Genomic DNA, 16,802 nt, shown 5'->3' with positions numbered 1-16,802 from the left:
GTTACAAAAGTCAGGAAAAATATCAAAGCAGAACCTTTTCCATAACAGTATAAAGCTGTCTATGTTCAGAAGACCATGGTATTAATAAGATGATAAACAGTTAGATCCATAAATAGACTAGGATTGGATCTTTTAAAGCCCCAAATTAAGTAAAGTATTTGAGTCTAGAACATATAAAGGACTCAAAAGTAATAGATTAGAAAGTAAAAATAGTAAAATAAATCAGGGCAGGAGATATGAAGAGATACTCTGCTAAAGAAGATGTATGAGTAGAAAGTAAATATATTTTAAAATCCTTACACTATTATCATTATGGAGATGGAAATGCTCCTACAGATGTGTTAGAATATCAACTCACAACTGAAAATGCCAGATATGAGGTGATAGGATGACCTAAGGTGGACGGACCGCAGATCTGACAAATGAATGGATTTGTCACATGGTGAATGACACAAGCAGGTTGAAGGTGTGGAAAAGAAGTCAGATAACCTAGGTAACTCTAGTTTGAGAGCTACTGAGGGGCCACACGAAAGCGAACTGTAAAACACTGCTTTGGAGCTAAAGAGCCCTTGGTGAGAGAACCAGACTGTTATTTCAGGAAGATTTTTATTTCTCAAACAGTTTTATGGGGAAAAAAGAATAATTTTCCTGGAGATGGTAATGTAAGCTGGCAGTTATTTTCTCTCAAGGCTCATTGTTCCCCGGAACTCGGCATCTAGGATTTCCTAGGAAGTCTCTGATGTTGCTCTGATCACCTTGACTTTAGGTGCTTGGATTCCCTCTGTGCAGCTCTCCGTGCCTGTTGTTCTGTCCTTGGGCTGTGTATAGTATGTGGAGAGGAGTTCTAAATGTATCTTGTACTATTATTATATTTACACCATTCTCAAGATTTGGACTTTTTTGCTTTCATTTCACAAAACATATTTTTATGCTACTAGCCTGTATTTATTTGTCTTTGTCTAGTCCAGGGGTATCCAGTTTTTAACTGTGACAGATGACGTCTACAAGTGTGTTGGGTTGCATTTATAGTTATCATGTTATAGATGTGTTCTATGGGCTGAATGTTTCACACACCTGATGCAGATCTATTAATATTGTTTTATTTTACATTGCATAATACATGTCTTGAATATTTAATTAATTTTTCTTTGTTACAATCTGAGGCAATTCATTAACATTGTCGTCAAATACTGCTAGTCTTCTATGTAACCAAGTTGAGACATACATTCAATCATGTGATAAAGGTGATACTCTCAAAATTTTTTTGAGACAGGGTCTCAGTAACTCTGGCTGATGTTAAACTAAAAATTTTCCTACTTCAATCTCTTGATTGTTAAGATTCCAGATAAGCAGCAACATGAGAGAAAGCAAATGAGAACAAGCTTGGTCCAGAGAGTGGGCTCTTACCATGCCAGGCCTGACCATGTTTTACAAGGTTGTAGAAGTGTTTTGAACTTTGAGCTGAAAAAGCCATTGGGTGTTCAAAGCTTAATGAGTTATCCTGTGGAAACTTGTAAGAGTGTTGAGAGAAATTCAGATGATGAGGCCTAGCTTGTGAAATTACAGAGGGAAGCAAAGACTCTATCAGGGTCATTTCTGTGAAGTGTTTAAACTGAGAATCAGCTGTGATTAACAAAAGCTCATTACCCCTGACATGAAATCATCGCTTTACTGGGTAATTAGATGGGGTTAAAAAAATTAGCTGTGATTAAGAAGAGCAACATAGACCCGCGGATCCCGGCCTGCAGCAGCTCTCTGCTCCCAAACCCCATGGGAGAGAGAGCTCACTGCCTGGACAGGTGGGCACTCCTGAGACTGCAGAGTGGAAGAGAACACCAACACTGCCCACCCCTGCCCACATCCCTGGCCCAAGAGGAAACTGTATATGGCCTCTGGTTCCTTTGGATAAGGACACAGCAGCAGCAGGTCCCCTGAGTCTGAGACACCACCGGAACCTGAAGGGACCGAACAGATAAACAGTTCTCTGCACCCAAATCCCGTGGGAGGGAGAGCTAAACCTTCAGAGAGGCAGACACGCCTGGGAAACCAGAAGAGACTACACTCTGCACACATCTCTGACGCCAGAGGAAATCACCAAACGCCATCTGGAACCCTGGTGCACGGAGGCTCCCGGAAACGGCGACGCAGATCTTCCTGGTTGCTGCCGCCGCGGAGAGCTCGTAGGCGACACCCCACAAGCAAACTTGAGCCTCGGGACCACAGGAAAGACCAACATTTCTGCGGCAAGTGACCTGCCTGGTGAACACCAGACACAGGCCCACAGGAACAGCTGAAGGCCTGTAGATAGGAAAAACTACACGCCCGAAAGCAGAACACTCTGTCCCCATAACTGGCTGAAAGAAAACAGTAAAACAGGTCTACAGCACTCCTGACACACAGGCTTATAGGGACAGTCTAGCCACTGTCAGAAATAGCAGAACAAAGTAACACTAGAGATAATCTGATGGCGAGAGGCAAGCGCAGGAACCCAAGCAACAGAAACCAAGACTACATGGCATCATCGGAGCCCAATTCTCCCACCAAAGCAAACATGGAATATCCAAACACACCAGAAAAGCAAGATCTAGTTTCAAAATCATATTTGATCATGATGCTGGAGGACTTCAAGAAAGACATGAAGAACTCCCTTAGAGAACAAGTAGAAGCCTACAGAGAGGAATCGCAAAAATCCCTGAAAGAATTCCAGGAAATCATAAATAAACAAGTAGAAGCCCATAGAGAGGAGTCACAAAAATCCCTGAAAGAATTCCAGGAAAACACAATCAAACAGTTGGAGGAATTAAAAATGGAAATAGAAGCAATCAAGAAAGAACACATGGAAACAACCCTGGATATAGAAAACCAAAAGAAGAGACAAGGAGCTGTAGATACAAGCTTCACCAACAGAATACAAGAGATGGAAGAGAGAATCTCAGGAGCAGAAGATTCCATAGAAATCATTGACTCAACTGTCAAAGATAATGTAAAGCGGAAAAAGCTACTGGTCCAAAACATACAGGAAATCCAGGACTCAATGAGAAGATCAAACCTAAGGATAATAGGTATAGAAGAGAGTGAAGACTCCCAGCTAAAAGGACCAGTAAATATCTTCAACAAAATCATAGAATAAAACTTCCCTAACCTAAAAAAAGAGATACCCATAGGCAAACAAGAAGCCTACAGAACTCCCAATAGATTGGACCAGAAAAGAAACACCTCCCATCACATAATAGTCAAAACACCGAACGCACAAAATAAAGAAAGAATATTAAAAGCACTAAGGGAAAAAGATCAAGTAACATATAAAGGCAGACCTATCAGAATCACACCAGACTTCTCAGCAGAAACTATGAAGGCCAGAAGATCCTGGACAGATGTCATACAGACCCTAAGAGAACACAAATGCCAGCCCAGGTTACTGTATCCTGCAAAACTCTCAATTAACATAGATGGAGAAACCAAGATATTCCATGACAAAACCAAATTTACACAATATCTTTCTACAAATCCAGCACTACAAAGGATAATAAATGGTAAAGCCCAACATAAGGAGGCAAGCTATACCCTAGAAGAAGCAAGAAACTAATCGTCTTGGCAACAAAACAAAGAGAATGAAAGCACACAAACATAACCTCACATCCAAATATGAATATAACGGGAAGCAATAATCACTATTCCTTAATATCTCTCAACATCAATGGCCTGAATTCCTCAATAAAAAGACATAGATTAACAAACTGGATACGCAACGAGGACCCTGCATTCTGTTGCCTACAGGAAACACACCTCAGAGGCAAAGACAGACACTACCTCAGAGTGAAAGGCTGGAAAACAACTTTCCAAGCAAATGGTCGGAAGAAGCAAGCTGGAGTAGCCATTCTAATATCAAATAAAATCAATTTTCAACTAAAAGTCATCAAAAAAGATAAGGAAGGACACTTCATATTCATCAAAGGAAAAATCCACCAAGATGAACTCTCAATCCTAAATATCTATACCCCAAATACAAGGGCACCTACATACGTAAAAGAAACCTTACTAAAGCTCCAAACACACATTGCACCTCACACAATAATAGTAGGAGATTTCAACACCCTACTCTCATCAATGGACAGACCATGGAAACAGAAATTAAACAGAGATGTAGACAGACTAAGAGAAGTCATGAACCAAATGGACTTAACAGATATTTATAGAACATTCTATCCTAAAGCAAAAGGATATACCTTCTTCTCAGCTCCTCATGGTACTTTAACCAAAATTGACCATATAATTGGTCAAAAAACAGGCCTCAACAGGTATAGAAAGATAGAAGTAATCCCATGCGTGCTATCAGACCACCACGGCCTAAAACTGGTCTTCAATAACAATAAGGGAAGAACGCCCACATATTCGTGGAAGTTGAACAGTGTTCTACTCAACGATAACCTGGTCAAGGAAGAAATAAAGAAAGAAATTAAAGACTTCTTAGAATTTAATGAAAATGAAGGTACAACATACCCAAACTTATGAGACACAATGAAAGTTGTGCTAAGAGGAAAACTCATAGCTCTGAGTGCCTGCAGAAAGAAACAGGAAAGAGCATATGTCAGCAGCTTGACAGCACACCTAAAAGCTCTAGAACAAAAAGAAGCAAATACACCCAGGAGGAGTAGAAGGCAGGAAATAATCAAACTCAGAGCTGAAATCAACCAAGTAGAAACAAAAAGGACCATAGAAAGAATCAACAGAACCAAAAGTTGGTTCTTTGAGAAAATCAACAAGATAGATAAACCCTTAGCCAGACTAACGAGAGGACACAGAGAGTGCGTCCAAATTAACAAAATCAGAAATGAAAAGGGAGACATAACTACAGATTCAGAGGAAATTCAAAAAATCATCAGATCTTACTATAAAAGCCTATATTCAACAAAACTTGAAAATCTTCAGGAAATGGACAATTTCCTAGACAGATACCAGGTACCGAAGTTAAATCAGGAACAGATAAACCAGTTAAACAACCCCATAACTCCTAAGAAAATAGAAGCAGTCATTAAAGGTCTCCCAACCAAAAAGAGCCCAGGTCCAGACAGGTTTAGTGCAGAATTCTATCAAACCTTCATAGAAGACCTCGTACCAATATCCTCCAAACTATTCCACAAAATTGAAACAGATGGAGCCCTAACGAATTCCTTCTACGAAGCCACAATTACTCTTATACCTAAACCACACAAAGACACAACAAAGAAAGAGAACTTCAGACCAATTTGTGTTCTCTTAGGGTCTGTATGACATATTTACTGGTCCTTTTAGCTGGGAGTCTTCACTCTCTTCTATACCTATTATCCTTTGGTTTGATCTTCTCATTGAGTCTTGGATTTCCTGTATGTTTTGGACCAGTAGCTTTTTCTGCTTTACATTATCTTTGACAGTTGAGTCAATGATTTCTATGGAATCTTCTGCTCCTGAGATTCTCTCCTTTGTCTCTTGTATTCTGTTGGTGAAGCTTGTATCTACAGCTCCTTGTCTCTTCTTTTGGTTTTCTATATCCAGGGTTGTTTCCATGTGTTCTTTCTTGATTGCTTCTATTTCCATTTTTAATTCCTTCAACTGTTTGATTGTGTTTTCCTGGAATTCTTTCAGGGATTTTTGTGACTCCTCTCTATGGGCTTCTACTTGTTTATTTATGATTTCCTGGAATTCTTTCAGGGATTTTTGCGATTCCTCTCTGTAGGCTTCTACTTGTTCTCTAAGGGAGTTCTTCAGATCTTTCTTGAAGTCCTCCAGCATCATGATCAAATATGATTTTGAAACTAGATCTTGCTTTTCTGGTGTGTTTGGATATTCCGTGTTTTCTTTGGTGGGAGAATTGGGCTCCGATGATGCCATGTAGTCTTGGTTTCTGTTGCTTGGGTTCCTGCGCTTGCCTCTCGCCATCAGATTATCTCTAGTGTTACTTTGTTCTGCTATTTCTGACAGTGGCTAGACTGTCCCTATAAGCCTGTGTGTCAGGAGTGCTGTAGACCTGTTTTACTGTTTTCTTTCAGCCAGTTATGGGGACAGAGTGTTCTGCTTTCGGGCGTGTAGTTTTTCCTATCTACAGGCCTTCAGCTGTTCCTGTGGGCCTGTGTCTGGTGTTCACCAGGCAGGTCACTTGCCGCAGAAATGTTGGTCTTTCCTGTGGTCCCGAGGCTCAAGTTTGCTTGTGGGGTGCCGCCTACGAGCTCTCCGCGGCGGCAGCAACCAGGAAGATCTGCGTCACCGTTTCCGGGAGCCTCCGTGCACCAGGGTTCCAGATGGCGTTTGGTGATTTCCTCTGGCGTCAGAGATGTGTGCAGAGTGCAGTCTCTTTTGGTTTCCCAGGCATGTCTGCCTCTCTGTAGGTTTAGCTCTCCCTCCCACGGGATTTGGGTGCAGAGAACTGTTTATCAGGTCTGTCCCTTCAGGTTCTGGCGGTGTCTCAGGCGCAGGGGTCCTCCCGCTCCTGGGCCCTCCCCCACGGGAACCCAGAGGACGTTTACAGTTTCCTCTTGGGCCAGGGATGTGGGCAGGGGTGGGCAGTGTTGGTGGTCTCTTCCGCTCTACAGCCTCAGGAGTGCCCTCCTGACCATGCGGTGAGGTCTCTCTTGCACGGTGTCTGGGTGCAGAGAGCTGCTGCGGGCCGAGATTCGCGGGTTTGGGACTTCCGGTAAACACAGGAAGTGCCCGGTCGTAGGGGAATTTTGCCTCTGTGTGTCCTGAGTTCACCAGGCAGGTCTCTTGCAGCAGAAAAGTTGGTTTTACCTGTGGTCCCGGGGCTCAAGTTTGCTCGTGGGGTGCTGCCTACGAGCTCTCAGTGGTGGCAGTAACCAGGAAGATCTGCGCCGCTGATTCTGGGAGCCTCCATGCACCAGGGTTCCAGATGGTGTTTGGTGTTTTCCTCTGGCGTCAGAGATGTGTGCAGAGTTCAGTCTCTTCTGGTTTCCCAGGCGTGTCTGCCTCTCTGAAGGTTTAGCTCTCCCTCCCACGGGATTTGGGTGCAGAGAACTGTTTATGCGGTCTGTCCCTTCAGGTTCTGGCGGTGTCTCAGGCACAGGGGTCCTGCCGCACCTGGGCCCTCTCCCACGGGACCCATTTATCGGTTCTTGATCTTAAGAGCATGAGCCATTGGAGTTCTGTTTAGGAAATTTCCCCCTGTGCCAATGCTTAGGACCAGACAGACTTAATGCAGAATTCTACTAGACCTTCAAAGAAGACCTAATACTAATATTCCTCAAACTATTCCATAAAATAGAACAGAAGGAGCACTACCTAATTCATTCTATGAAGCCACAGTTACTCTGATACCTAAACCACACAAGGACAACCAAAAAAGAGAAATTCAGACCAATGTCCCTTATGAATTTCAATGCAATAATACTCAATAATATTCTTACAATGTAAATCTAACACATCAAGACTATCATTTTCCATGATCAAGTAGGCTTCATCCCAGGGATGCAAGGTTGGTTCAATATACGAAAATCCATTAACATAATCCACCATATAAACAAACTCAAAAAATCACGTGATCATCTCCTTAAATGCACAGAAAACATTTGCCAAAAATACAACACCCTTTAATGTTAAAAGTATTGTAGAGATCAGGAATTCAAGGCCCATATCTAAACATAATAAAAGCAATTTACTGCAAACCAACAGCCAGTAAATGGAGAGATACTTGAAGCAATCCCATTATAATCAGGGACAAGACAAGGATGCCCACTCTCCCCATATCTATTCGATATAGTATTAAAAGTTTAGCTAGAACAATAAGACAAGGAAAAGAGATCAAGGGGATACAAATTGGCAAAGAAGAAATAAAGGTATCACTGTTTGCAGATGATATGATAGTATACATAAGTGACCCCAAAAATTTTACCAGAGAACTTCTCCAGCTGATAAACAACTTCAGCAAAGTGGCCAGATAGAAAATTATCTCAAATAAATCAGTAACCTTCCATTATAGAAGCGATAAACAAACTGAGAAAGAAATTAGGGAAACAATTCCCTTCACAACAGCCACAAATAATATGAAATAATAGAGCTTGGGGTAACTCTAACCAAACAAGTGAAAGATCTGTATGGAAATGACTTCAAGTCTCTCAAGAAAGAAATCGAAGATATCAGAAAATGGAGAGCTCTCCCATGCTCATGGATTGGCAGAATTAACACAGTAAAAATGGCCATCCTACCAAAGGTAATCTACAGATCACAGTGCAACCCCCACCAAATTCCCCAACACAATTCTTCAAAGACATGGAATGAGCAATTCTCAAATTCATCTGGAAAGGCAGAAAACCCAGAATAGCAAAAAACAGTTCTTAACAATAAAAGAACTTGTGGAGGAATCACCATCCCTGACCTGAAGCTCTAACTATCTCTAGCATTAGTGATAAAAACTGCATGGTATTTGTATAAAGACAGACACCTTGATCAATGGAATAGAATTGAAGACCCAGAAATGAAACCACACACTTTTGCTCACTTGATCTTTGACAAAGAAGCCAAAAACATACAACGGAAAAAAGAAAGCATCTTCAATAAATGGTGCTGCTCTAACTGGCTGTCTGTATGTCGAAAAAGAAAACAGACCCATATTTGTTACCTTGCACAAAGCTCAAGTCCAAGTGGATCAAGGACCTCAATGTAAAACCAGACACACTGAATCTAATCGAAGAGAAACCTGGAAAGAGCCTTGAACTCACTGGCACAGGGGAACCTTTCTTTTATTAAGTCATCCCCAACCCCAGGATTTCATTTCTTTATTGGGTTTTTTTTTAATCTTTTATTGTCTTCCTCTTCTATATTCAGCAGTTTTTCTCAAAGGTCATTGATCCTTCTTGAAAACTAGTTTTTGGCATTCTTTATCAATTATTTTATTGATATTAATATCTTTTAAAGCAATTAATAGAAAGCTATGGACTTTTAGTAGAATCATGTTGCTTGTTACGTTTTCATATTTCTTGTATTTTATGTTGAGAATTGTATACCTGTTGATAGTGATGTCTTTACTTCCAGTTGTGGGCCTTCTCTTGATCACTCTTTTTGCATTTTTACTGGTGTAGTACTGAGCTTAATTCATGTGTGTGTGTGTGTGTGTGTGTGTGTGTGTGTGTGTGTGTGTGCGCGTGCCAGGGTCAATGTAGTTGAAGATTATCTTGAACTTCCTATATAGATGAGGCTGGCTTAATTTTCCTGTCTTTACCTGTTGGAATTATGGGTGTGTTTTACCACACTCAGCTGTGTTGAGCTTAATTCTAATTAAACCATGTATTGTGATTTTCCTATGGCTTCTGAGACATATTTGGCAGGTTCTGACTGTATGGTCAATTTTGGAACCTGAGTGACCTATTTTGTCGAGCTCAGGTGCTTGATAGTTACTTTATAAACAGAGAGTATATTGACATGACTTTCTGCAGATACATTTTTAAACTTGATATCACTGTGGACTTTGAGGTCAACCGTAGTGACCTGTGCCACTATCTTATGCATCTGGAGCAACTGCACCACTTGTGTAATTCCCTCCTGTTTTTGTGATAGAGGTTAATATTCTGTAATCTCCCATTTGTCCCTCCTTGGAGCAGGGGTTTCAGCTGTAGGCTTCTGTCTTTCATTTCTTTATGTTGAAGTATCCACTTAAGCTTTAAAAAGTATAATTGTGTACCTTTGATTTAATTAATTCTCTGTAAAGTCTCATAAAATCTGAGATCTGCTATTTATGTCAGTTAGCTAATTTTACTGCCTGTTCTTATAAATTGGTGCAAATATATTTAGTTAGAAATAATGCATTATTTCCAACCAGCTCTTGTTTTACCTAAGAACTAGAATGGGCAGTTTTCAAATGTGACTAGTATGTGTGTGTTGAGTTTCTATTTATAGATGGGATTTTCTTTGTGGGCAAATAAGTTTGCTTATCCAGAACAATACTCCACCCTTCAAGCCATGTCCTATCTTGTATGCTCTGGTCGTTGTTTTTGAGAACTGCTTAAAAAGACGACTCTTTCCTATTGGTATCCTTAATATGGGCATTTTTTTTTTACCACATTTGAAACTATTAATGTCAACAGTGCCAGAGACTTTTTTTAGTTCTTTCCCATAAAAATTTTTTGATTAGCTATGAAAAACTTGCAAGTTTCTAGAATTGCTATTCAGATTGGTAGTATTATTGTTCCTATTAGAATCAGCCAAATTATATTTTAATTTACAAAAAGGGACAAGCAACTTCCATACACCCCCTGTGTTGTATAGAATGTGTTTCCTAATGGTTGGGAAGCATTCTCTATGAAAGTTTATATTTGATGAAGAATGCTTTCTGGAGGGTATTTTTGCTTTTAGTACAAAATCACACTGAGGTGCAAAGGCAACCCTGCCATCAGTGAACAGCAGGCGAGAGACTCTAGGTCTCTTTCTTACTTTGGAGACTCTAACATCTTTCTGGTTTGAAAACAATGATTTCCTGGTCAGAGGGAAACTATTTTCCCAGCAATACATAAAATATAGCAGGAGAGTCTCTGATCAGGTAATCCATGAAATGGCAGCCCTAACTTATAGGCTAATGGTCTGGCTGGAAGATGAATTGAAAATAAGACAAATATTTAGAATATTTATCCCTGGTCCTAAGGCATAGGACCAGGTAGGAAAAGTTAACTTCATAGTTCCTAGTATTCAAAGTTGTTTTATTATTCCTTCTGGAGAATGGCAAATGGTGTTTAGAAAAGGACTCAGAAGGTAAATAAATCTTGGAGGTGATCTAAGAAGGAACTTGTTTGATTGGAGACTTTAGTTAGGTCAGAGAGAGCTAAGTGACAGAACTTGCCAAAGAGTTAGGAAATAAAAAGAGAAGCTTATGGGCTTTGGTACAGAGCTAAAGGACCCTTCGGGTTATTATTTCTCTATCTTATAAGTTTGATAAAAATGCTGGTAATTTATAAATTCTTTCATGCTGGGTAAAACAGAAAACTTAGGTAAATATACATCCTGTTTTGTTTTTACTGCCTGTCTGCTTTCTTTTTGTAGACATTGTCCGGAGTGATGTTGCCCTGGACAAACAGAAAGGCTGTAAGATTGCCCAGCACCCTGATATCATGCTGGAGCTCCAGAGAGAGAAGGCGGCGCAGATGCATCTGGTTCTTCTGAAGGAGCAATACTCCAATACTTACAGTAATCTCATATTAACAGGTAATAGAATTTTGGGTATTATTATATATCGATGACCCCCGTCAGTTAGCAAGTTAATGCTTGGGAGCTGTTAGTGTGGCATCCAGATGAGCCCACATCTGCCTGTCTTTACCCGACTTACTCTACTGCACTTTTAGTTGTAATGACTCTTCTCTTCCTTTAACAAATATTTCTTGAAGTCTGCAGATGTTTTTGGTTCAAAGTTATGGATGATTTTCTGTGTGTTTTTTTTCTTTTCAAATGACAGAGCCAATGAGAACTTAATGAAGTCTTACGATAATACAGCTTTCTAAATGTGTGCCAATAGGTTTGGGAGAATTACTAAATTTGGAGTCTTTTTAAGACGTAGCTATTTTCTTATTTCTGCTTATGCCCTTTCTCTGAACTCAGTAAATATAGAAATGAAATGTAAAAAAGATAATGATCTTCAGGCAGAACTGAGAATATTCTATTCCTGATAGTTTTTGAAAATATCTGGGGGATTTAATTTTCTTTTTAAGCATAAAGAGGTTTAGGGCTTAACTGTACTTGCCCACTCCTTGGTTCAGAAGTAAATATGTCTCAGAGCTGCAAGGGAAAACATTTTGCAGGACTACCTCAAGCCCTTCTGGTAAAGAGCATGCAGGTTGCATGTTTTGTTGGGCTGTGTACAGATGTCGTGCTGAGCTCTGACGTCAGCATCCTTCAGCTCAGGGTAAGATGCACTGAGAACGCCTCAGTCACCTTCACTGCTCTGGACCATCCAAGACAGACCTGACGAGTCAAACTGTGTGCTTGCTCTTGTCTGTGAATGGTTAAGAATGAGGAAAGATGTGGTCTCTAACAGTCTATGAACATTTCCATTTTATTTTCGTGAACTCTAAGTGAGGAAAATGCTAAGGTTTTTACAGGCTGCCTGGCCTTCCATTAGGAACTGCTGAGTGGTGATCAAATTGTTTTGCTTTTGAAAAAGAACAAGACTCTTCCAGCTTTTCATCTTGTACCTGGGGGAAACCAACCTCTTTGGATGAAAGCCAGATTTGGATGTGGCTTTGGTGAGCAGAGAAGGGGATTGTGGGTTTCCTTAGTGTAGGCCCTGGCTTTTGCTCTTCGATAGGTCATTGTGGAGGGAAAAACCTAAAAAAATGACTTATGGTCAATGCATGTATTTCCCTAAATTGGTTATTAAGACCGAGTTTACCTTTCGATATTTAAAAAGAACAGATTTTTCTCCAAGTTTCTTCAGCTTATCCCAAAGTTTGCATATGTATACATATTTTTTTTAATTTAGTGATTAAGAATGAAATGTTTTTATTTTCTCTTATTCTAATGTTTTTAGGATTGTACTAGCAGGGTCATACCCTGTGTTCTTTATTATGGCATTCAAAAGACTTTAAGGTAATTCTAACCCTAAACTGTGGACCCAGAGTATGGCTCAAAGGCATATTATCTTTGAAAACAGTGTTCTATTGAGTTCAATGGAATCTTTCTAATTCTCAGTAACATAATCCCTTTGGATGTTTATTCACAGTTCAAACTGTTGGAATCAACATTGTCAACTTTTACCCTGACAACTTGCTTACTTTCCACTAAACAAACTTACCCCAGAGAAGAGCCTCTTTCCTGCTCTTTCTTCTCCCAAGCTGCTTCAAAGCGTCCTCAGGCATTTCCACATTTTTCACTCCTGTGCATTTGTCCCGAGGTGGCACCTTGTAGCCGACAGGGCTTTCGGTGTGGCCTGGTTTGTTTATGTGAAAGTTCGCGGGCTTTTCGTCCAGGTGTTGTGGAGAGACAGTCATCTCAGTTCAGTCTGATGGCGAGACTACTTCAATGTCCTTTACCTCAGTCTTTGATTTTACACAGTGTGCTTTTCTAATTGTTATGAAGTTTAATCCTTGATTTCTTGTATAAATCCTGAGAACATGGTCTCCAGACAGCTAAACATAATATTTAAACATAACTAAACTAAGTTTTGTAAATATTTCCCTTTTCGGTGATGAATGTATGTTGGTAAGGAGGGTGAAGTTGAAGGGGCCGAGACCTCTCAAATGAATTCACTTTCTTTACCAACATCTTCAGAACACCTACTTGGTGATAGTCTACTTCTCCTTTCAGTCGCTCTGGCATAGTGTGTTTTTGCAGTGGAAGTGCTTAGAAAACTGGGCCACTAAAATCTCAGGAAAAGTTAAGTTTTCAAAACTTTTCCTACCGTCCTATAATTATTTACAGACTTTCCTGTGTATTGTTTGAGTGTATAATAATTGCTTTGTGGCAGGTTAGTGGTATATATAACAGTATGTTTGAAAGGTATGCATTCCACAGCACAAGCAGATCCTCTTCATCAGGTATTCTCTCTTCAGCACACCTGAATGCCAGCCTCGCTTGAGGTGAGAAGTGCCACTTAATAGTATGCATTTTAGTGGATGATACCTTTCTACCAGCCATTCCTCAGAGGAGGGGAAGGCTTGTCTATCTCTGACTATATTCTAATCACTTACTAAAAGAGACCTTTTAGTTCTATCGATGGTTAACGCTTATTAATGGAAACTAATACAGAAAAATCAACTTTAATGCATTATATTTCTTTATTACACCATATTTAAAATTTATTTATCAATGTTATTTTCACTTATCTACCTATCTTTCTAGTTTTCTAACTGTTTAGTGTGTGTGTATGTATCCATGTGGGTCAGAGGACAGCCTGTGGGAGTTGGTACTTTCCTTCCTCTTGTGGGTGTCTGGGATTGAACTCAGGTCTTTACCCATTGAGCCATATCGCCAGCCATTTTCCAGTGCTTAGTGTTCTCATGTGAATGAGTTACATGGTATTGCAAATACTACTTGCTTTACCCAGCCTTGAGGGGTTTTGAAATGAACATTTAATGTTATTGGAAGGGAACAGAGCCATTCCAATAGTGATAAAATAGGACTGTTTTAAACGGTGATGAGTTGTGTCCTACAATTTTTATTCATTGCTGACATGGATATATAGATTATACTGAAGTCTCTCAGCATGAGAGTCATCACTGTACATATCACAAAGGGAGCAACAGATAGGAAGAATGAAGTAGGGAACTTTCAAGAGAAACTAGGATCAGGTCTTAACATTTCTTGTGCGCTCATGATTTTTTTCTCTCTCTCTCTCTCTTTTTTTTTTTTATTAACTTGAGTATTTCTTATATACATTTCGAGTGTTATTCCCTTTCCCGGTTTCCGGGCAAACATCCCCCTCCCCCTCCCCTTCCTTATGGGTGTTCCCCTTCCCACCCTCCCCCCATTGCCGCCCTCCCCCCAACAGTCTAGTTCACTGGGGGTTCAGTCTTAGCAGGACCCAGGGCTTCCCCTTCCACTGGTGCTCTTACTAGGATATTCATTGCTACCTATGAGGTCAGAGTCCAGGGTCAGTCCATGTATAGTCTTTGGGTAGTGGCTTAGTCCCTGGAAGCTCTGGTTGCTTGGCATTGTTGTACATATGGGGTCTCGAGCCCCTTCAAGCTCTTCCAGTTCTTTCTCTGATTCCTTCAACGGGGGTCCTATTCTCAGTTCAGTGGTTTGCTGCTGGCATTCGCCTCTGTATTTGCTGTATTCTGGCTGTGTCTCTCAGGAGCGATCTACATCCGGCTCCTGTCAGTCTGCACTTTTTTGCTTCATCCATCTTGTCTAATTGGGTGGGTGTATATGTATGGGCCACATGTGGGGCAGGCTCTGAATGGGTGTTCCTTCAGTCTCTGTTTTAATCTTTGCCTCTCTCTTCCCTCCCAAAGGTATTTTTGATCCCCTTTTAAAGAAGGAGTGAAGCATTTACATTTTGATCATCCGTCTTGAGTTTCATTTGTTCTAGGCATCTAGGGTAATTCAAGCATTTGGGCTAATAGCCACTTATCAATGAGTGCATACCATGTATGTCTTTCTGTGATTGGGTTAGCTCACTCAGGATGATATTTTCCAGTTCCAACCATTTGCCTACGAATTTCATAAAGTCGTTGTTTTTGATAGCTGAGTAATATTCCATTGTGTAGATGTACCACATTTTCTGTATCCATTCCTCTGTTGAAGGGCATCTGGGTTCTTTCCATTTTCTGGCTATTATAAATAAGGCTGCGATGAACATAGTGGAGCACGTGTCTTTTTTATATGTTGGGGCATCTTTTGGGTATATGCCCAAGAGAGATATAGCTGGATCCTCAGGCAGTTCAATGTCCAATTTTCTGAGGAACCTCCAGACTGATTTCCAGAATGATTGTACCAGTCTGCAATCCCACCAACAATGGAGGAGTGTTCCTCTTTCTCCACATCCTCGCCAGCATCTGCTGTCACCTGAGTTTTTGATCTTAGCCATTCTCACTGGTGTGAGGTGAAATCTCAGGGTTGTTTTGATTTGCATTTCCCTTATGACTAAAGATGTTGAACATTTCTTTAGGTGTTTCTCAGCCATTCGGCATTCCTCAGCTGTGAATTCTTTGTTTAGCTCTGAACCCCATTTTTTTTTATTTTTTTTTATTTTTTTATTATCTTGAGTATTTCTTATATACATTTCAAGTGTTATTCCCTTTCCCGGTTTCCGGACAGACATCACCCTCCCCCCTCCCCTTCATGTGGGTGTTCCCCTCCCAAACCTCCCCCCATTGCCACCCTCCCCGCATAGTCTAGTTCACTGGGGGTTCAGTCTTAGCAGGACCCAGGGCTTCCCCTTCCACTGGTGCTCTTACTAGGATATTCATTGCTACCTATGGGGACAGAGTCCAGGGTCAGTCCATGTATAGTCTTTAGGTAGTGGCTTAGTCCCTGGAAGCTCTGGTTGCTTGACATTGTTGTACTTTTGGGGTCTCGAGCCCCTTCAAGCTCTTCCAGTTCTTTCTCTGATTCATTCAACGGGGGACCTATTCTCAGTTCAGTGGTTTGCTGCTGGCATTCGCCTCTGTATTTGCTGTATTCTGGCTGTGTCTCTCAGGAGCGATCTACATCCGGCTCCTGTCGGTCTGCACTTCTTTGCTTCATCCATCTTGTCTAATTGGGTGGCTGTATATGTATGGGCCACATGTGGGGCAGGCTCTGAATGGGTGTTCCTTCAGTCTCTGTTTTAATCTTTGCCTCTCCCTTCCCTGCCAAGGGTATTCTTTTTCCTCATTTAAAGAAGGAGTGAAGCATTCACATTTTGATCATCCGTCTTGAGTTTCGTTTGTTCTAGGGATCTAGGGTAATTCAAGCATTTGGGCTAATAGCCACTTATCAATGAGTGCATACCATGTATGTCTTTCTGTGATTGGGTTAGCTCACTCAGGATGATATTTTCCAGTTCCAACCATTTGCCTACGAATTTCATAAACTCGTTGTTTTTGATAGCTGAGTAATATTCCATTGTGTAGATGTACCACATTTTCTGTATCCATTCCTCTGTTGAAGGGCATCTGGGTTCTTTCCATTTTCTGGCTCTTATAAATAAGGCTGCGATGAACATAGTGGAGCACGTGTCTCTTTTATATGTTGAGGCATCTTTTGGGTATATGCCCAAGAGAGGTATGGCTGGATCCTCAGGCAGTTCAATGTCCAATTTTCTGAGGAACCTCCAGACTGATTTCCAGAATGGTTTTACCAGTCTGCAATCCCACCAACAATGGAGGAGTGTTCCTCTTTCTCCACAACCT

At 40.8% G+C, this 16,802-nt stretch overlaps 1 protein-coding gene across 22 annotated transcripts in view; it reads left to right on the top strand.

Annotated features, from left to right (window-relative positions):
* Hpse2 (heparanase 2 (inactive)) overlaps positions 1-16,802 on the top strand; it is a 705,780-nt gene that overhangs the window by 115,600 nt on the left and 573,378 nt on the right. For all 22 annotated transcript variants that reach the window (XM_087578435.1, XM_087578476.1, XM_087578514.1 and 19 more), the window contains 1 exon segment: positions 11,017-11,178. In XM_087578435.1, coding sequence (XP_087434561.1) covers positions 11,017-11,178 — 162 coding nt within the window.

This window comes from Rattus norvegicus, chromosome 1 (assembly GCF_021556685.1).
Source record: "Rattus norvegicus strain SHRSP/BbbUtx chromosome 1, alternate assembly SHRSP_T2T, whole genome shotgun sequence".
In the NCBI taxonomy this organism is placed as follows: domain Eukaryota; kingdom Metazoa; phylum Chordata; class Mammalia; order Rodentia; family Muridae; genus Rattus; species Rattus norvegicus.
This window is presented reverse-complemented; position numbering and strand designations above follow the sequence as displayed.